At 40.1% G+C, this 22,017-nt stretch overlaps 2 protein-coding genes across 2 annotated transcripts; both read right to left on the reverse strand.

Moving 5' to 3' along the window:
- Nucleotides 1-3,981: 3,981 nt before the first annotated feature.
- LOC117349996 (olfactory receptor 4E2-like) lies at nucleotides 3,982-4,923 on the reverse strand. The gene has a single exon (XM_033923843.1). The coding sequence runs from the start codon at nucleotides 4,921-4,923 to the stop codon at nucleotides 3,982-3,984; it is 942 nt and encodes a 313-aa protein (XP_033779734.1).
- Nucleotides 4,924-16,825: 11,902 nt separating this feature from the next.
- Nucleotides 16,826-17,746, reverse strand: LOC117350250 (olfactory receptor 4S2-like). The gene has a single exon (XM_033924418.1). It carries the CDS (start codon nucleotides 17,657-17,659, stop codon nucleotides 16,826-16,828), a length of 834 nt encoding a protein of 277 aa, XP_033780309.1. The 5' UTR covers nucleotides 17,660-17,746.
- Between the last annotated feature and the right edge of the window lie 4,271 nt (nucleotides 17,747-22,017).

Here is a 22,017-nt window from a genome sequence, read left to right on the forward strand (position 1 = left end):
CCGGAAGAGGCGGTGAGAAAATGCCGCGAAAGACTGAGTCCGCGATTCATGAACCGCGAATTCGCAGAGGTATACTGTAAACATATTGTCAACAGGGGACATGCTATACAGGGGGCCCATCAAACTGGTCTGCGCAGGGCTCCACAATTGCTGATATCAGCCCTGAATGCCATCCTATCAGTGCTTCCAGCTGCAGGACAGGCTTAGCGATTCAAATGCCAAGCGCAGCTTGCTTAGGAAACTTTAACACGGTGGAATTTGCTCTGTGTGAAGGTGGCTTGAAAGCAAAAATTCTCGCTTGGCTGTATTTAATGTAGAGGGGAGCTAATCCAACATTATATAGAGCAGTGGTCCCCAACCCTGTCCTGGAGGACCACCAGGCCAATTGGGTTTTAAGGTTAGCTCTAATGAATATGCATGAAGCAGATTTGCATGCCTGTCACTTCCATTATATGCAAATCTCTCTCATGCATATTCATTAGGGCTAGCCTGAGAACCCGATTGGCCTGGTGGTCCTCCAGGACAGGGTTGGGGACCACTGATATAGAGAGCATATTCTTACTTGGGAATAATGGATCAGGAATGAGCAAGAGGAAACATTTTGGAGAAAGCCCATATGTCTCCACATAAGTGCTCATCAGCTTCAGCCTATAAACAGGTGCATTAACTCCCAAACTCTATGTACGGAGTCCAACGCTGGGCGCCAATATTTGGTCACTGATCTAAAATGTACACTGAACTAAGTTGGCTAATGAGTTAATTAGTATCAATTATTGAATGCTAATTGCCACCAATTTGGATTGTGTGCACATCTTGCTAGATGCTATTCTATAATAATGTGCACCAAATTTCATAGACACAACCTAAAAATGGGCGAAGTCATGGAAGGTACATGGGTGGATCAGTGGGTGGATCACTGTTCAAAATCATGCACAGTGTTAAAGAATACTGAGGATGTGTGCCCAAATCGGGCGCCAGAAATTCCACTTGGTTTCATCTCCTTATAGAATTGAATTGATCACCAATTTTTTTTTCCACTGATTTTTGAGCGCCATTTACTGAATATGGCCCTATATGTTTATTACTAGACAATATTGGGCACCAGAAATACAAGCACAACGGGGTACAGTGGAACAATTAGGAAGCAGTTGGAGAAATTACGGTGGAATGGGCACTTATAAGCACATATAGGGCATGATTCTATAAATGGCAGGCAAACTTAGATGCTAATAAAAATTTTTACAGGTTACAGGTTTTGTTTATTTGATATATCACTAACTCACTAAAAGCAAATAAAAGTGATTTACAATTTAAAAAATTACAATACATTAAAAAAATTGAAAAGAACTCCATCATAAAAAGGAAAGCCCATCCCTAAAGCTTCTCCGTAGTCAATCCTCAAAAAAACCCACCATCATACCACATTCTTACTAAAAACCTAGAACTGTACACCAAAAACCTGCTGAAATAAATCACATTTCAAGGACTTCTTAAGCCTAGACAAGGAAGTTTCCAGTTTCAATGACTACTGAAGTGAATTCCTTAATGCTGGGCCCACACGCACACACAAAGAATCTGCTTTTCTGTGCAATTTAATTTTGCCTCATGTAATTTTGGAATGTCCAACAGATGTTCATGACTCGAACGCAGTAATCTAGACTGACTGTAAGGCTTCAGCAACTTAGGGCTCCTTTTACAAAAGTGCGCTAGCGGCTTTAGCGTGAGCTAAGCGCGCGCTACATTACCGCACGCGCTAGACCAGGGATCTCAAAGTCCCTCCTCGAGGGCCGCAATCCAGTTGGGTTTTCAGGATTCCCCAATGAATATGCATTGAAAGCAGTGCATGAACCTAGATCTCATGCATATTCATTAGGGAAATCAAGAAAACCCGACTGGATTGAGGCCCTCATTGAGGGACTTTTGGGACCTCTGATCTAGGTTCTTCATATTGGTTGGATCTAGAACAGGGGTGGGCAACTCCAGTCCTCGAGGGCTGGAATCTAGTCGGGTTTTCAGGATTTCCCCAATGAATATGCATTGAAAGCATTGCATGCACATAGATCTCATGCATATTCATTGGGGAAATCAAGAAAACCCGACTGGATTGCGGCCCTCTAGGAGGGACTTTGAGATCCCTGCGCTAGACGCTAATGCCTCCATAGAGCTGGCGTTAGTATTTTCCATGTAGCATAGGGGTTAGCCCGCGACTAATCTTCAGCGTGCGCTAAAAACGCTACCGCAGCATAAAGGAGCCCTAAATGTTTAATTACCTGTAAAGAGTGTGTATCATTTTATATTTATTTATTTGGTTTTATATCCCATCCTCAGAATAGGTTACAAGGTTACATACATAATAAAGTGCATTTATACAAATTAATTACAAACACGGTATGTCAGGACAAAGATGGTAAAACATAACAAGACAAAAAAAGATCTTAAACACAGATCTTCACACCAAACCAATGCCTCCTGAAATCTGGTGCAAATGCTGGTAACCAAATTACAAAAAATCGCAAACCACTCAAAACCCTAGAGGACTTTGTGGCCAATATAGTCCAAAATATATGAAACAACCAAAATTGGCCCACAGTCTATATTCGAAATCGAATATAATGTTAAATGTGAATATGTAGTTGAAGGAAAAGTTTGAAGAAAATAATAATAATGTTGTCAATTTGGTTAAGTGGTCATAAATCCCTTAACCTCAAACGTCATTACTCCCATGGACCTTCAGTATGAGCCATAAGAAAGGCGCTCGATATGTCTCAAAGGCTCAGGTAGTAACCCGCGATGACTTGCATCATCCAAACTTTAGTCTGGATTGGAGTTACTGCCTCATACATCATGTATGGTCCATAATAAGGGAGACAGACTTTAGATGTGAAAAATAATGTGAAAAACTCAAAAAATCAAAAAATGATGAAAAGTAAAAAATAAATAAATAAATGCCAAACTAACCCAAATTAGACACCCTGACTATGTGCATGAATGTTCAGAGCACCCAGATATGTCCCTTGCAAGATATGGGAGTTAGGCGTGTTGCCTTATAGAATAGCGTGCATGGGTTGGTCCTTATCACAGTTTAGTGAAAGGACCCCGTAGGCTGATAAAGTTTTGCACTTGCAGAGTGACAAAGGGCAAAGATGGAGAACATCTTGCCTTCCGCACCGAGAAAAAGTTTCAGATTTAAAAGCAGGATTTTTAGGGGAAAGAACTAAAATTGAATTGAGAAGGGTGTAAGGCTGAAGGTTCAGTTAGGGTGATCAATATAGTTGCAGCAGCATTGTCTAGATCTATTTCATTTATTTTTATTATTTATAGATAAGTTATAGCCTAAGTGGTTTATATTCAGGTACTCAAGTATTTCTCCCTGTCCTAATGGGCTTACAATGTGACTAAAGTACCTGGAGCAATGGAGGGATTGAATGACTTGCTCAGGGTCACAAAGAGCAGCATTGGGCTTGAGCTTGCAACCTTGGGGTGCTGAGGTTGCAGCCCTAACTGCTAGGCCTCTCCTCCATGCCCCAAAACTGCTACTGAACTTGAAAAAAAGACTAAACACTGAAAAGAAGTGCAATCAATACATATTGAGGACCCCTTTTGCAAAGCCATGGTAGTGATTCCCAGCGTGACAAAAGTGCCAAAGCCCATAGAAACCGAATGGGCTTTGTTGCATTTGCTGCATCGGGAATTTCTACGACAGCTTTGTAAAAGGGGAATCTAAATGAGCATATATTTGCATACATTAGGGTTCTTTGATTTTTTGGTGGACCTAATCAAGATATACCTTCCCCTTTTCACAAATAAGAGCATAATTCATTCAGCTGTACCATCCTTTTCCGATTAAATTTTATTTTTTAAAAAACTTTATCGAACCACAAATAATCAGAGTAGACTAAATAGCCTAAAATAACAAATGAATGGAAATGGTTTATATGATAACATCTTTCTTTAAATGGACAGAAATCACTTGATATGCGTTCACTGAAAAGACACGTTTCTACCTACCAGCTTCTTCATGGCTTTTTTTACCTTCTCGTTCCTAAAAGTATAAATACAGGGGTTTAGAAAAGGGGTCACAACGGTATAAAAAACGGAGAGTGGCTTGTCAGCTGCAAATGTCCCCGAGGGTCTCATGTAGATGAAGACACCAGGGCCAAATAAAAAAGTGACCACCATGAGGTGGGAGGCGCAGGTAGAGAAGACTTTCCACCTTCCCTCAGCTGATCGAATTTTTAAAACAGTGGAGACGATGTATGCATAAGATATAAACACAATCAAGAAACAACTAAGAGTTAAGGATCCACTGTTGGCCATGTCTACAATTTCAGTGATGATAGGACTAGAACAAATCAACAAATATAAGGCATGGGTTTCACAAAAGAAATGATTTATCTCGTTTGGACCACAGAAGGACATCTGAAGTATTGGAAACGTCTGACCACAGGAATGAATGAAACCAAGTACCCATGTAGAAACCACCAGCAGGAGACAGACTCGTCTGCTCATTATCGTGGTATAACGCAAAGGATTGCAGATGGCGACGTAGCGGTCGTATGCCATCAATGTCAAATGAAAGCATTCTCCACCCCCGATGAAATGCAAAAAGAATAACTGAGTGATGCAATCGCTGAAAGAAATGGTTTTCTTTTTCAAGATAAAGTTAGCAAGGGATTTGGGGACAGTGACCGAGGAATGGCACAAATCTAATACCGACAGGTTGCTGAGAAAAAAATACATGGGGGAGTGCAGTTGAGAGTTCGAATATATGGTTAGCAGGATGAGAATATTCCCAGCTAGAGTTAGCAGGTACATCACTAGAAACATGACAAAGAATACTATCTCAAAGTCTGGATCGCTGGAAAGTCCGAGGAGGATGAATTGCGTGACTCTTGTTTCATTCCTGACTGCTAGTCCTTCCATTTTATCAACTGCAGTGAAACAGAAACAGGAGAGACAATAGAAAGAACACAGAGCATGAAAGAGACATTCGGTCTCCAGTCCTTTTCAAATCCAGTTTAAAAACTCGTCTTTTAGAAGTCACTTTTCATCTTGACCACTTCTCTCTAATACTTTCTTCTAGAATCTCTAGTTTTCTCTTCACTTGATTTTAAGCTTTGTGGAATAGCGACTATTTCTTTTATGCAGTACTGTATATGTACCTGGTAGCATTTTACAAATGTTAAATAATATTAGTAAGGACTTAACTTGCCAGACAATGTTGGTCTGTGATATTCTGTCTTTTATTTAATTCTATTTTAGGTTCATACTCTTGACACATTCATTAGCCCCTTCAATGAATGGATTCACCTGCCCCATATGATCTTATTCCATACAGATACCCCACAGTTCTACCTCGGTAATTCTGCAGAGAACAATGTCCAACTGCATCCATTAGACTGTGTTGTCTCTTATTAAAGCAAATTCTTTGATTTCAGTTTGCCCTTAACATAGGGCTCCTTTTACTAAGCTGTGATAGCAGAAATGCCCCGCGTGCTAGACGCTAACACTGAGCTGGCGTTAGTTTTTCCGTATAGTGCAGAGGTTTGCGCCCGCTAAATACGCTATCGCAGCTTAGTAAAAGGAGCCTATAGCTTCATAAGGTAGATAGTAATCATCAGGATTATGAATTAACCCCCTCGTTACAAAGCCGGCCTAGCAGATGCTATTGTGGTCATTGCTTTGACATCTATAGGGAATTAATGGACGTCAGAGTCTTTGCCACGCAGCAGCCACTAGCCCGACTTTGTAAAAAGGGGGGAGGGGGGGTTAAGATTTTCCCATCTGTAGCCAAATGAAAACCTCATTTCAAGTTTATCAAGTTTATTAGTGTTTTTGATTAATCGCTTAATCACACTTCAAAGCGATGAACATAAATAATAAACATTAAAATTACAGGATTAAGGAGTAATACAATACTTAACATAAATTTAAAATCAAACAGGACTATTAACAAACTTTACAGACAAGAATCAGGGGAAAAAGGGAATAGAACTACAAAATATTAAAAATAGAATAGTCAGGGAACAAACACAAGGTAGGGGATGTAAAATTCCATAATCAAAATCAACTCAATAACTAAATCCAAGATGGAAAACTATCAATCAAAAGCATCTTTAAAAAGAAATGTTTTTAAATTAGTCTTGAATTTATCGAGGTTTTGTTCTTCTCTCAGATAAATAGGAAGAGAGTTCCAGACTTGAGGGGCCGTAACGGAAAAAATATATTGTCGCCTAGTATTGATGATCTTGAGAGAAGGAATTGTCAATAGATGTTGTTCGTTTGACCATAATATTCTATTCGAGGAGTAAGGAATTAATAATTTGAAAATAAATGCAGGAGTTTTAAACAAAACAAACAAAAAAATCAGTCCGAATCATATATATATGGAGATGAACACAAACCCATCACAAACCCTCACATCAGAATATTTGCCTCATGAAGTCTACTCACCATGTGATAACCACTGGCCTCCTTCTCCCAAACTCCAGTAGAGTTTAGCCGGTCTCTCAAGATGATATTTGATTACAGGAATATAGCCGTCATAACCGATTGTAAAATCTCTCAATTGTTTCTAGAATTCCTTTCTTCTGAAGGGAATGAAATGTGTTTTCATAATATTCTGGCTCTTAAAATAAATAATATAATTAATGATCTCTGTAATTAATAACCCCTCCCCCTTTATACAAAGCCACAAAAGTGCTGCTCCGTCGTTCCTAGAGTTCCCATCGGAGCAGCACACAGCATTCAGCACACTGGCTAGTGCTAAAAAAAAAAAAAAAGGCTTTTGTGGTTTCGTAACAGGAGGGGTAAGTGATGACACTAGCGATATAATTCCAGCTGAAAAAAAAAATTCCCTTCCTATGCTTCCTGTTGAACCCGCTCTTTCACACAGCCATGCTAGCATTTTTAACGCTGTCCACGGTGGTAAGAACTCCGACGCTCACAGAATTCCTATGAGCGTCGGAGTTCTTACCGCTGCGGCCGGCACTAAAAATGCTTTGTAAAGGAGGGCCTAAACTGGTTGGTCTACACGAGGTATTTTCTTGCCAATGATTCATCTCAATATATTAAGGAAAGAGAAAACGACAAGAAGGCACAAGATGAAAAAGGCAGAAGAGAATCTACCCTATAACTCGCAAAATAGACTGGTATTACCATAGTTAGAGCTTCCAACATATTCTTTATCCTGCAGCGGAGTAGATATTCTTTTCATGTTTCCTAGCTTTACCGTATAAGTTAAATATATTTATGAAGTGATATTTTAACACTTATGGTAAAAGACTGAAAATTACAAAATGGATAAACAATAATGATAAATGTAAATAGCGGTAGATACAGTACTTACATCATTTTATTTGAAGAGGTGATCATTACCTGGAAGGATGATTTTTCTGTTGTTCATTTCCACATATCAAACAATCACACGGTACATTTCATAGATGAAGGCTTTCTTCAGTAGGCAGCAAAGTGATGCACTTATACTGTGTTTGGGGCTCTTGGGATTAAAACTCTTTGGAGGATCTCGACAGAGGCAGGTGGTTAAACAACTTTGCCATTTGCACTATTAGCTAGTTCATCTGTAAAGGACTTAAGGAGTCCATGTGGATTAACCCTGTGTCAAATGCAAGAGCAAGAATTGTCATATGAAGTAAAGAATCCACTTTTTCTCAAAGGCACACCTGTGCTTCTACCATTAGAGCTTCTGTAGCAATATCATGGTTTCAGTCTAGATGAGCATATTAAGAACATAAGAGTTGCCATACTGGTTCAGATCAAAGGTCCATCAAGTCCAGTATCCTGTTTCCAACAGTGACCAACCCAGGTCCCAAGTACCTAGCTAGATCCCAAGTAGCAAAACAAATTTTATTCTGCTTATCCTTGGGTTTCCCCAGGCCATCTCAATAACAGCATAGGGACTTCTCTTTTAGGAAATTATCCAACCCTTTTATAAACCCCGCTAAGCTAACTAATGTGCCTTTTCTAATTCCGCAATATCTTTTTTGAGATAAGGCGACCAGAATTGCACACAGTATTCAAGATGCGGCCATACCAGAGAGCGATACAAGGGCATTATAACATTTTAATACTTTCATTTTCATACTGTTGCATCAGCCTCCATTGTGGGAATACTAGTTGAGAATTCCCACATATTTTCGAGGACTGATATTTATTGCATATTATCATTACAAATCAAAGTCTGTTCTTTATCATTAATCATTCTTTATCATTTATCATTCTTTATCATTTATTCTTTATCATTTATCATTAATGTCTTTGGACATTAAAGAGATGGGTATCTGGGCACCAAACCATCCCTACCCTTTTTCTTCCTCTTTGTAGTACAACTTCCAAGTATTGGCACTGTATCCCTGCCCTAAGGTAGGGTTACCATTTTTCAGACCGCAGAAACAGGACACATAGCCCTGCCCTGTTCCTCCCAGGCCCCACCCTCTTACACCTTCAGCTCCACACCGTTCTACCCAGCCTCTCCCAGTTCAGTCTTCAGCCCCGCTCCCACAAACCTCCACTCCTTCCCTGACAAGCTTCAGCCATGGCTGGAGGGCCTGGAGCATGCGTGGATGTGTGTAACATAATCCCTGCATGCTCCAGGCCCTCCATATAAGGCCGGAGCTCATCGGTGCTTTCCATAACCCTGACAAACTGCTAGGTTTTGGAAAGTCCTCTAAAAAGAAGACATGTCTGGGTTTTCCTATTCTAAGGTACCCAGGAGACAGCCATCCAGGGTTTTCTTTTAACCATTTGAATATCACAGTTTTGATCTTGAGGCACAAAGAGTTTCAAGTTTCAAAGTTTATTAAAATTTGATAATAGTTGTCTACCATTGAAACCACAATATTAGTTCACCAGATCCAACAGCAGTTGATAAATTACTGCACACTTAGAATAGCATCCCAACCTCTTTCCAATATGATTGTAGTTTAACAATTAAAAAATGTACGTGACCCTAGAAGATGATGCAAACAGAATAGCTGACCTCCATTTTCCTGCTGTCACTTGTAAATAGGGGAATTCATTTGTTATCCTTTTCTACAATTTTTGGGAACCATTGCTTTAGAAGACACAATGCTTGGTTTTCCACCATAGCTCTCTCATTTTCCTGCCATCTTACCCATCCACTCGCTTTTCTTCAGTCATGCAGCTTTGCTGGTTTCACATGAATTTTGACAGAAAATGTAATGGACACTTTGGTAAGTTAAATGCAACATTGGTCATCAACAATTTCTCTAAACCATGTAGATATCTACTGGACACGTTCCTACCACAGAAGGTGGTGTGCAAAATATCACAGTTTCAATTACAAGGGGCAGGCAACTTCTGTGGAGTCTCAGTAGGACTGCCAACCTTTCACAACTGAATTTGTAATATTCTTGCACCACTCATACTAATATGGACACCAGGGATCTAATCTAATCTAATGCTTAGTTTTGTATATCGAGTCTTCAATCCAAGAAAGCTCAACTCGGTTTACAGTAGTTAAATAAGATAATGAAAATATAAAACAGTAATTAAATTAAACACATAGTAACATAGCAGAAGTGGAAGAGGAATTAATTACCAAAGTGTTTGGTAAACAGGATGGTTTTCAGAGACTTGCGAAAGGATGAAAGAGAACTAAAACTTTGCAAAAAAAAGCGGAAGATCATTCCAAAGTTGGGTAAACTTGAAGGACAGAGATTGACCAAAAGCTTTGGTTCTTTTGATACATTTACTAGATGGATAAAATAACTTAAATTGTTGATCGCCCCTTGCGAAAGAGAATCTATAAAGATTCCAAGATAGAGGGACTAACGGAGAGAAGATGCCAAAGAGAATTTTGAAAATAACACAGGCATATTTAAACTGGACTCTAAAATACACAGGAAGCCAATGCAGAATATAAAGTAATGGTGTCACATGATCAAACTTACATTTCCTGAAAATCAATCTGGCAGCAGTGTTCTGGATCAATTGTAGTTTAAAGAGGCAATTTTTTGTAATACCGAGATAGAGGGCATTACAGTGGTCGAGATGAGATAAAATGTTGTTGATGGAAAAGATGTCTGACTTTCCTCAGCATACGCAGATTGAAAAAATATTTATTGATCACAGAGCTAATCTGATCCTTAAAGGAGAACGAAGAATCGAGAAGGGATGGAAGACTTACATTCTATAAAGGAGGAACATACTTTTCAGAGTCTATGTACTTTCATACACAAAATACAGGCACAAAACAGCCAGTTAACCACAAAGTGAGCACCAATTAAAGATAACCATCACACTTGAAGTTGTGGCAGCCATTTTGAGAATCCTTCTGCCTGTAGGACTCCATAGAGCCCCAGGGATGACAGAGCTAGGGCCATGGAGGGGAACTATGGTTTGGGGGGAAGGGAGAAGGACCCAGGCCAATGATTTCTTTGTCTTTGGGGGTGAAGGAAAAGGGAAGGTGCTTAATTCAGAACTTTCATTGCCTTCTAGGAAGCAAGAGGGATCAATACCAAGCAGGGACACTAGAAACCCTAGCGATCTGTAAGCTCTGTGCCCGGTTAGCTCAGTGGTTACAATAATGACAGCCTTTTTTGTGTGTCCTAACGTTAGTCAGTTTAACTTTAGCTAACTTAGCCAGTTGTATTACACATGGCTAAACAATTCCATAATTATGAAAAGCACAAGCATTGCTCTTTAATTGATCCTTAGAGTCTTTATCTGCAGCTCTGAAGAAGCTCTTTGGATGTATGTATAAAAAATATGTATTTTAAAAAATGATCTGAGAGAGCTCAGCCTCTATAATGGTCATAGTTAGAAATGAATGGAGCTGGGTGAAAAAAGGTCCCCTTTTATCAATCCACATTAGGGTTTTTTTTAAGCAGTCGCCAGTGATTAAAACCCCCCCCCCATAACACAGCTTGTTAAAATGGGGCCAAGATGGATCCCTGTAACAACCTCTCTCCCAAAATAGCAAAGACCTAGGGTAGAGGTTGGAAATCTCTTTAAAACTTCAGTAGCCAAATCCTGCCAAACCTATACAGAAAATCGATCACAATAAAGAGCAGTAATGTCCAGGATTCAAATAACGACAACGCTGTAAAACTCTCTTATTAGGAGAGGTTAAAAGAAGTGATTGATGGGTGAAACAATTAGAAGGGGCCAAGGGGAATAGAATAGGCTTTTTATGAGAAATTGGATGCTACAGACGACAAATCATCAGAAGTATAAATAGTTATTTGGGGAAGGTACAACTCCTACAGCTGGCAATGCTGGATCAGATCTGAATGCCTAGGGAGATACACGAAAGTGAGATAATGGCCACAATATGGGATATGGCATCAGCAGCAGAGGAGGATGTTTCTCTTGTGGAATTTTATAAATGCATGAAAGATCAGGTAGCCTCCTTGCTTACCAAAGTGTCTGTGTTTAAAGTGCAAGTTGTAGTTTTACCAAAAGCCAGGGAAAAACCCTGACCTATGTTCAAGTTATAGGTAATGCAGATATGAAAATAGTGAAGGTTTTGGCTGCTTGTCTCGAGAAACCTTTACCTAACTTAACCCCCCCCAAACCACCCCCCCTTTTACTAAGTTACGGTAGAGGTTTCCAAAAGCGTAGAATGTTTTTTAGCACTGGCCGCGGTGGTAACAGCTTCAACGCTCATAGAATTCCTATGAGCATCGGACCTGTTACCACGCATGGCCGGCACTAAAAACTGCGCTACGCTTTTGTAAAAGGGGGGGTAAGTTAAGTACTTAGATTAGCTAGGTTCCTCAATCTAGGTGCATAACTTCAGGCTCTGTTTATAGAATCAAGTTTCAAGTTTATTCAAATCTTTAGATACCCCTTATCGAATATCAAAGCGGTTTACAGTAATAGCAAACAGGGGAAAAAAAAGGTAACTTACAAATACACATATAAAATCAGTCAATTAGATACATCAGGATAAAAGGGGAGAAATACAACCTTGTAGTAGCATTAGGGGGAATGGGATTAAGTTGGCAGCCTTTTCCTTACAAGAAGGGGTTAGACAGTATTGTCCATGTCATTCCAACTCTTCACCTTGGCAGCTGAAACCCCTAGCCATAGCAGTTCGAAGTGATGAGTGAATTCAGCCAGTAGCAACAGGGAATGAGAACCTCAGATTTTGTTATATGTCGATGTTGCATTCATTTTTGAGAAATGAATCCCTGGATCCTTTAAAAGAGGCTCTGGATCTGTGTTGATTTTTTGTTCATCGCTGGATTTGTAAAATTAAGCTTGAGAACATATAAACATAACAACATAAGAATTTCCACTGCTGGGTCAGACCAGTGGTCCATCGTGCCCAGCGGTCCACTCCTGCAGCGGCCCTTAGGTCAAAGACCAGTGCTTTAACTGAGTCTAGCCTTAACTGCATATGTTCTGGTTCAGCAGGAACTTGTCTAACTTCGTCTTGAATCCGTGGAGGGTGTTTTCCCCTATAACAGCCTCCAGAAGAGCGTTCCAGTTTTCTACCATTCTCTGGGTGAAGAAGAACTTCCTTACGTTTGTACGGAATCTATTCCCTTTCAACTTTAGAGAGTGCCCTCTCGCTCTCCCTACCTTGGAGAGGGTGAACAACCTGTCTTTATCTACTAAGTCTATTCCCTTCAGTATTTTGAATGTTTCGATCATGTCACCTCTCAGTCTCTTCTTTTCAAGGGAGAAGAGGCCCAGTTTTTCCAATCTCTCACTGTATGGCAACTCCTTCAGCCCATTAACCATTTTAGTCGCTCTTCTCTGGACCCTTTTGAGTAGTAATGTGTCCTTCTTCAAGTACGGCGACCAGTGCTGGATACAGTATTCCAGGTGGAGACCCTATTGTTCGATAGCCTGGTAGGGGAAATGTAGAGGGTTTTTCGCTTTCAGGCGGTCCCTCAAGGATTCTGATATTTAGGCATTAAATTACAGTGAAGCTGGAAGAGCTTTATAAGCTCAGTTACTTGCCCCTGTTGGAGAACATTTGGAAAGACTTGGAGGGTTGGAGCAAATTAACTTTGCTATAGTGGGGGAGAATTGCTATGATCAAAATAATGATCTTTCTGAAATTTTTGTTTGTATTCATACAACTGCCTGTTGTAGACACTAGAGGCATCTTTAAATATTGGAATCGTATGTTGACTCATTCTTGTGACAAAAGAAAAAAACAAAAGTAAGTGTTCTATACTATCCCAAACAATCTACACAGTTGAAAGAGGTAGTACTCCCCAATCTGAGGCAATATTACAGGCCAAGGAGAACGCAGACTCCATTAACCCATCCCCCCTCCCCCAATCAAAGGCCATCATCAATGTGAGATGAACTCCACATTGGGATAAGTACTCCTTTTAGTCAATTAAATTCAGAAACAATTTAATTATTTAGTTCTTGAACATTGCTCTCAGCGTTGCACAAGGCTATTTGACGTCACCCAGTTGAGAAGTTTTTTTATGCTGATGAGGTAACTCACCCCGGTTGATTTCTCACACATTGTCCTATTAAGGTTGGTGTGGGAGGAGTTCTGAGGCTTTTTCCTTCGTCCTGGGGTGTTTGATATGTCTTTGAGCATTGCACCGTCAGAGATCGATATACCAGACTCTGTTTTAATTCATCATCTGAGGAGTATGTTATTTGATATAAGGGTGTTGGATAGTTTACGATAATTGGTCACACCATTAAAAACCAATTAAAAACATATTTTAAAAAATTAGGTACCACTAGTTGCAATTCAGGATCAGCACCAGGCTCCAGCCTAGAAGTGGGTGCATTTACGTGCGGTGACAGACTTCAGCATCACTAGTTACCACTGGCTGCAACTCTACAAAGACCCTAGCTGTCAGAAATATAGCCCTATATAGCCTCAGCCTACATATCTGGTGCCTAGGGTCCTTGCTAGCCACCAATCTATAGGAAGCACCTGTCTGTGATTGACATGTGGCAGTCACCCTTTTTACAGGTCCCTGCCACGTCAGGCACCACTTACAGAATCCAGCCCTTTTACTTTTTTACTTTAATTTATCTCATTAGGACCACAGAAGGGCAGCTGAATTGTTGGAAATGTCTGTGCAATGGAATGAATTAAACCACCTACCCACGTAGAGACCACCAGAAGGAAACAGGTTTCTCTCTTCATTATCGTGGTATAATGCAAAGGATGGCAAATGGCAACATAGCGATCATAAGCCATCAGGGTCAGGTGAAAGCATTCTGTGCCCCCGATTAAATGCAAGAAAAACAATTGACAATGCAGCCACTGAATGAGATGGTTTTACTTCGCAAAAGAAAATTAACAAGGAATTTGGGGACAGTGACTGTGGAAAAGGAGAAATCTAAGAAAGACAAGTGGCTGAGGAAGAAGTGCATGGGTGGGTGCAGTTGAGAGTCCACATATACGGTTACCAGGATGAGAAGATTCCCAGCTATGGTGAGCAAGTACATCACCAGAAATAGCACAAAGAATACAATCTGTAAGCCTGACCGGAGTTGCCCACCCTTGGACTACACAGTAGATTGGTTGCAGCTCTTGATGAATTCCCCCCTTAGTCACATTGTGGATAGAAGCCCTGAAATAGGTAGAAAGGATTCAGATCTGCAGGGGGAAAAAACACCCAAATTGTTTATTTGTTGAGTTAAATAGTTTTCAGTAATCATTTATCAAGCAAATATTCCTCTATTAATTCATCTCAAATAACTGTCCAGTTAAAGATCACTGAGAAAAATCTAATTAAACTAAACAGGATATTTTTTTTTCATCGTACAGGTAGGACAAAGTACACATAAAACATAATTTGTTGATAAGCAAGATACACAAAACAACAACTTCAGAAGGTGATAAGCAAGATGAGATGCAGTTCAGGAGACAAAGCAAGTGACAAGGATCCGATAAGGGTGAGGATAAATGTCTGATGGTCCAATAGAATGAGCATCACATCTACTCACATCCAGTTATTTAAAAAAAAAAATCTGCATTACGGATGACCATACAATGATTATACTGTGAACCATCACATAATAAGAGTGTTCTGGAAGACAAAAGGTAACATAAAATAGGAAGCATTTATTTGGTTGATATATGTATATATGTGTGTTGGGGCATTTTCAATATGATGTCCAAATCCGATCTTGGATGTTTTGCAAAAAAATATCCAACAATTCAGTCTCAAACATGGCCATTTTCGAACCTGAAGAATGTCTACCATTTTGGCTTGAAAATCGCCCTGTTTTAGAAGTTTTTATACTCCGTGCATCTTTCTTTTAGGTCCAAGGGAAAAATGCATCCAAACAAACCATTGGCATGTCTAGGGAACAACAGTTTTACTAGACTGGCCACACAGACATCTCGGCACAGCAGTGGGGCACACTAGGAGACAATGCAGTGAAACTCACATAAAACATCCCATAGCCCCCTTACATTATATGGCGAGCCCTCCAAAGTACACCCATAACCCACTGCATCCAACTGTATAGCACACCAATATCCCTTATGCCTGCAGATGACACCTAGGTATGGGTACAGTGGGATTGGAATAAGGTTTTGGAAGGCACACAAGTAGTAGTGGCTAGAGTGGAGGATGGGTCTAGGACCCCTTCTCTATAGTCCACTGCATTGACCACTGTGCTACTCCAAGTTTATTAAGGGTCATAGCCTTCTGGGCAGCTTGCAGTCTAAAGAGCCAAATAATTACACAGATCTATATAAATAAACAATCTGAAATTAAATTAAAGTTACAAATCAAAAGCCAATACAACAAATAATAATAAAAAAATAATTCTGATATCTAATTTCTAATATCTGATGTCTCCAAGGTTCTCTCCATACCAAACCCCCATTTACCATTCTCATGTTGGAAAAAAAGAAATGTTCTTAGATCTGTTTTAAATTTATCTAAATTTCCTAACAGTCTAATTGTTACCATTCCAGAGTTGGGGGCACTTCACGGAAAAAGTTGCTGCTACTAGATCTGCCCATAACACCTGAAGCTGTCATACAGGCAGGTTTGTACTGTTTCAATCCCATCCTTGGAGGGTGGGTGGGAGGGTCAGTGACTACTGGAGAAATAGGAAGGTTCATGATTACATTCCTCCAGTGACCATCTGGTCATTTTGCTCACCTTTTTGACATTTATCGATTGTTAAAACAGAAATAGCCCCGGATGGCCAAATTGCGCCATGGACGTATTCTTAAATGTTCGATTATGGCAGAAAAATGTCCAAAGTCATAAGCCGACCTTAGTCTCACCCAAACCACAGTTCTAACAAGCCCTCTTGATCAGTGGCATAGTAAAGGGGGTGTGGTCTGCCCCGGGTGCGGTCTTCCTCGGGGCCCTGCTCTCCGTCCCCCTGCTGTCAGCTTCAACACTCTCTGATGACACTTCCAGGACACACGTCTAGAAAGTGACACAAGCAGCCACTTCATACAGGGAAGGGGCGCAGGGAAGAGGGTGGGAGAGGGGCGCCACCTCCATTATGCCACTGCTCTTGAGATTTAGATGAACTGCAGATGACAGAATAGAAATCCTCTAGAAAATAGGTTTTGAAAATAATGAGCGGGAAGGACATGAGGAAAAATTGTCTATCAGCTATTTTATGACACTTTTTAGATGTTTTTCTTTTTCGAAGATGAGCATCATAGCTTCTGCTTTTCATTAAAAGAAAAACAGAATAATATGTTCTGTTTTATGAACCCTTTCAACAGAAATTATATTTAAAAATTAATTGATAGAAAACTAATCAGGTTTTTTCAGAGTAGATTATAGAACATACATTAATCAGAGAGAGCAATCAGTTACACAATTGTGTCTTTCTTGTCGTGGAAAGGAAATCAGTTTGTATACGTCCCCTAAAGAGACACCTTCCTACCTCCCAGCCTCTTCATGGCTTTTTTCACTTCCTGGTTTCTCAGAGTATAAATGAAGGGATTCAACAAAGGGGTCACGATGGTGTAAAAAACAGAGACCAGTTTATCAGCAGCAAAAGTCACTGAGGGTCTCATGTAGATGAAGACAGAGGGGCCAAAAAACAAAGTGACCACCAGGAGGTGGGAGGCACAGGTAGAGAAGGCTTTCCGCCGTCCCTCAGCCGAGCGGATTTTTAAAATAGTGGAGATGATATATCCGTAAGAAATGAACAACACCAAGGAAGAGCCAAGGGCTATGATTCCACTATTGACCATATCGGCAGTTACGCTGATAAAGGTGCTAGAGCAAGCCAACAAATATAAGGCGTGGGTTTCACAAAAGAAATGATTTATCTCGTTCGGACCACAGAAGGGCAGCTGTATTATTGGAAAAGCCTGCGCAAAGCCATGAAGGAAACCGCCTACCCATATGCAAACCACCAATAAGACGCAGACACGCCTGTTCATTATTGTGGTGTAACGCAAAGGGTTGCAAATGGCGACATAGCGGTCGTAAGCCATCAGGGTCAGGTGAAAGCATTCTGTGCCCCCAAAGAAATGGAAGAAGAACAGCTGAGCAATGCAGTCATTGAGTGAGATGGTTCGGTTCTGCGAAGCAAAAGTAACAAGGGATTTGGGGACCGTGACAGTGGAAAAGGACAGATCTAAGAAAGACAGGTTGCTGAGGAAGAAATACATGGGGGAATGCAACTGAGAGTCCACATAAATTGTTAATATGATGAGAAGATTTCCAGCTATAGTGAGCAAGTAAATCATTAGAAACAGCACAAAGAATATTATTTGTGTGTTCGGATCCCTGGAAAGTCCTACGAGGATGAATTGTGTGATTGTGGTTTCATTCCTAGGTGTTGTTTGCTCCACTTTAGCCACTGTAAGGAAACAGAAACACAAGAGAGAATCAAAAGAGTGCATAAAACAAAATATATGCTCAGAGTAGTAAGGGGGGGCAGGGGGTGGTCTTTCTCGGGGCGCTGGCACCCCTCATCCTCTCTGATCCCCTTCCTACTCCTCCCCCTGCCTCCCGCGTGCCCCTTCCCCCGCATCTTTTAAACTTTGGCCCGACCAGGCATGAGCTTGCTGCCTGCGTTGACTTTGGCGCTCTCTCTGACATCACTTCTGGGGCCACGCCTAGGAGGTGACATCAGACAGAGCGCCAAAGCTTATGCGGGCAGCAAGTTTATGGCTGCTTGTGCCAAACTTAAAAAGGTATGGGGAAGGTGCAGGGGGCAGGGCAGGGGGTGGGAGAGGGTTGCCAGCACCCCGGGTGTCGCTCACCCTCACTATGTCACTGGCTCAGAGTACATTGCTATTCTTTATAAGAACTTCCTGAGTTGCTCTGTCTCCTTCTATCGCTAATACTTTTAAAATTCAGGTTAAAATCTCATCCTTTTGAGATTGCTTTTACATCTTGACCACTTCTCTATAATAGGTTCTTCTTGAATCTTTTCTTTGTCATAAACTTTTATTCTGACTAGACTGTAAACTCTATGGAGCAGGGACCATCACTCTTCTATGTGTCTGAACAGTGCTGCATATACCTGGTAGTCTTTTAGAAATGATAACTAGCAATAATAATAACAACTTTATTTTTCTATACCGCCACAATCTGACGACTTCTCAGCGGTTTACATGAAAGAGAGCTGGACAGTCAGCGAAATGCAAAATACAGATGGCAGAAGTACAAGGTTTTTCTTGAAAATTATCAGAACAGAGTTATTACAGTATTAAAAGATTAATACAATTTCTATTTAGGAAATAAATCTGTCGAATAGTACAGTTTTAATTTCTCTCCGAAAAGTCAACCATAAGTCAACCTGGCTCCATTAATGTAATTATCAAACCAGGCCTACCGTTTACTTGCATGAAACATAAAAGTCCTGTCCAAAATGACTTATATCTACAACAGGTGATGTTTCAATATGCAAATACATTACGGTTTCTGGTATTCCTCGTGGGATAGTATAATACGAAGTGAGGCAAAAGATAGATGGGGGCCAGTCCCCATATCAGCTTGAAACAAATACAAGAGAATTTGAATATTTCTCGTGCCTCTATCGGTAACCAGTGTGATGATCTGTAATAGATGCTAATATGATCTCTTTTCTTCAGTCCAAATATTAAACGAATAGCCGTGTTCTGTACTATTCTCAATTTTCTCATTGTTTTTTTTAGGTATACCTAAATATACGATGTTACAATAATCCAATATGGATAGTACCAATGCCTGCACCATTAGTCTAAAGGACAGAGGATCAAAATATTTTTTGATAGTTTTTAATTTCCATAGTGTAAAGAAACACTTCTTCACCACTAAATTTGTATGGTCCACCATGGATAGATGTGTGTCTAAAGTAACTCCCAATATTTTTATAGATTTAGAAATTGGGTAATCGTGACCATTTAGATCAGTGGTCTCAAACTCACGGCCCGGGGGCCACATGCGGCCCGCCAGGTACTATTTTGAGGCCCTCGGTATATTTATCATAATCACAAAAGTCAAATAAAACAGTTTCTTGATCATATGTCTCCTTAGCTATAAATGACAATATTATTATTAAGACTTAGCCAAAAGGAAAGATTTATAAACTAGAAAGAGTTTTACCTCATGCAAAATTGTCATTTCTTTAATAAGACATGAACTATTTTTTTCTGAGGCCCTCCAAGTACCTACAAATCCAAAATGCGGCCCTGCAAAGGATTTGAGTTTGAGACCACTGATTTAGATGGAGTGATGTTCTAGTTATGTCATCCTTTGGGCTTGCTAAAAAGACTTAAACAGCCAGACTACTTTGGTTTCTCGTCTTCTGTCTTCTATTCTATTTTATTTTAGACATATATGAGCCATTTTGTAAGCTCAAGACACACTCATTAGCTCCCCCATGAGTGAATTCTACTGCCCTATTCTTAAACAGTAGACGTTCCACAGTTCTACCTCAGTAAGTCTTCAGACAGCAGCATCCAGGTGTTGAATTATGGCCCAGTATATTTTCTTTGATTTTAAAATGCCCTTGAAAACATAGTTTCAAAGACTGATTGCATAGCTCATTGCCTTAGATCAAGTTCTGCATGGTGATCCTGAGGATTGAGAATAAATATTTGCCCCTCCGCAGCCAAATCAGGGGCTCATTTTAAAAACTCTGTCCCAAGCTGATGTGTGAAGAGCAGCCCAAATCCTCAGACCAGCGCTTTTCCCACATGAAGTTAACTTACCGTGTGTTACCCGTCGGCTTCCTTCTTCCATACTCAGTTCTCTCACATGCACATAACCATCACTGAACCCTTATGTAATGTCACAATACTTCCAGTGAAGAATTCCTTTCTTCTGATGGGAATGGGTGTGGGTGTAAAAGGAAAACAATTTATTTAATCAAGCAAAGATAGCGCTGGCAATATCATTTCAATCTGACAGCTGCCTTCCCACTCTTCCTATTTAACCCCCGCTTTTACTAAAACGTGATAGTGGTTTTAAGCACAGGGAGCCGCGCTTCTGCCAATGCTCATAGGGACTCTATGAGCATCGGGAGCAGCGTGGAACATTCGGCGCGGCTCCCTGAGCTAATAACTGCTATTGCTGTTTAGTAAAAGGGGGGAGGGTGTAAAATTGATGGTCTACTTAAGGGTTGGTTTTTTTTCAATGATTGTTCTTTCTTGATATATCAGGGAACGAATTGTAGAAAGCCTATGAGATGACAAAGGCAAGAAGAAACATGGTAGACAAAACATGGAGAACAATGTACAGTAAAACCTTGGTTTACGAGCATAATTTGTTCCGAAAACATGTTTCTAATCCAAAACACTCGTATATCAAAGCAAATTTCCCCAAAAGAAATAATGGATACTCAAGACGATTCGTTCCACAACCCGCGTCCGCCTCGTATGAAGCCGGATCGAGAGGGGCGACCTCCTCTCCGCTCACCCCTAATCTATCCTGCCCCCCTTCCCCCTACTCCTTGCCGATTGGCCCCAAGGCTTCGGTCGATTTGTCTTCGCTCCCCCCTGTGTGGATCGGAGCTTGTTTTAAACTTGAATACAAAATACTATATGTACTCTTATTGCAAGACCTCATTTGTTTAGAACAGTCACTACACTCCCGCAGTGTCAGAGAGAGAACCACTATCGGCTCAGTTGTGATGATGTGATGCATGTATACTGTATGTACCATATTGCAATAAAAAATAATAGAGAAATGCTTTCAAGAAGCGACATTCCCCTTCCTCTCTTGTTTTTTTTTTGAATTTAATATTTATTGAATTTTTTCCTCTCTTGTTATATCCCTCTCCTTTTTCCTTCCTTTTATTTTTTTATTTACATAATGTAATTAAAAATCTTTCACTCCCCCTTTTCCCTCTCGTCACCTAACCGTCTCAATTATGTCCTTATTTGGCCTCAATCCCCCCATTTTTTTTTTTTTTTTAAATTTCAGTTTATTATTTTCTTTAAGCAATTTTAAATATTTATTTTCTTTAAGCAATTTTAAATATTTTAAATATATTTTTAATTTCAAGTATTGTAAACCGATATATCAAGCTATAAATAAACTTGAAACTTTGCTTGTTTAGAACAGCCACTACACTCTTGCAGCGTCAGAGAGAGAAGAATCATCGGCTCAGTTGTGATGTGTGTATACTGTATGTATTTGTATTGCAAGACACTGCTTGTAAATCAAGTTAAAATGTAATCAAATGTTTTGCTTGTCTTGCAAACCTACTGCTTCTTTTACAAAGCCACGCGGCAACAGCCCCGATGCCCTCTAAATCTCGATGGGCTTCGGGGCCATTAACACAGGGCAGCCGCTAGCACAGCTTTGTAAAAGAGGTTGCAAGTTACTTACAATCCAAGGTTTTACTGCACTTGAACAGATTTCTTTTCTGTTTCCTTGCTCCTACCACCCTTTTACAAAGCCGCGCAGCAAAAGCCCCAAAAGGGGCAGTTACCAAGTTTCAAGATTTTATTAAAATTTGATGCTATCGCTTATACACCTTCTAAGCGATTTACAGAATAAAAATGGGGAAACAAACTAAAATAAAAGCCGCCGATAACAATACAATTAAAGAGATTAAAACAGTGTAAGCAAATGGCGTAACACGAAAAAAACAACTGGACCTAAAAGCTTA

Source organism: Geotrypetes seraphini, chromosome 16 (genome assembly GCF_902459505.1).
Source record: "Geotrypetes seraphini chromosome 16, aGeoSer1.1, whole genome shotgun sequence".
Lineage (NCBI taxonomy): Eukaryota > Metazoa > Chordata > Amphibia > Gymnophiona > Dermophiidae > Geotrypetes > Geotrypetes seraphini.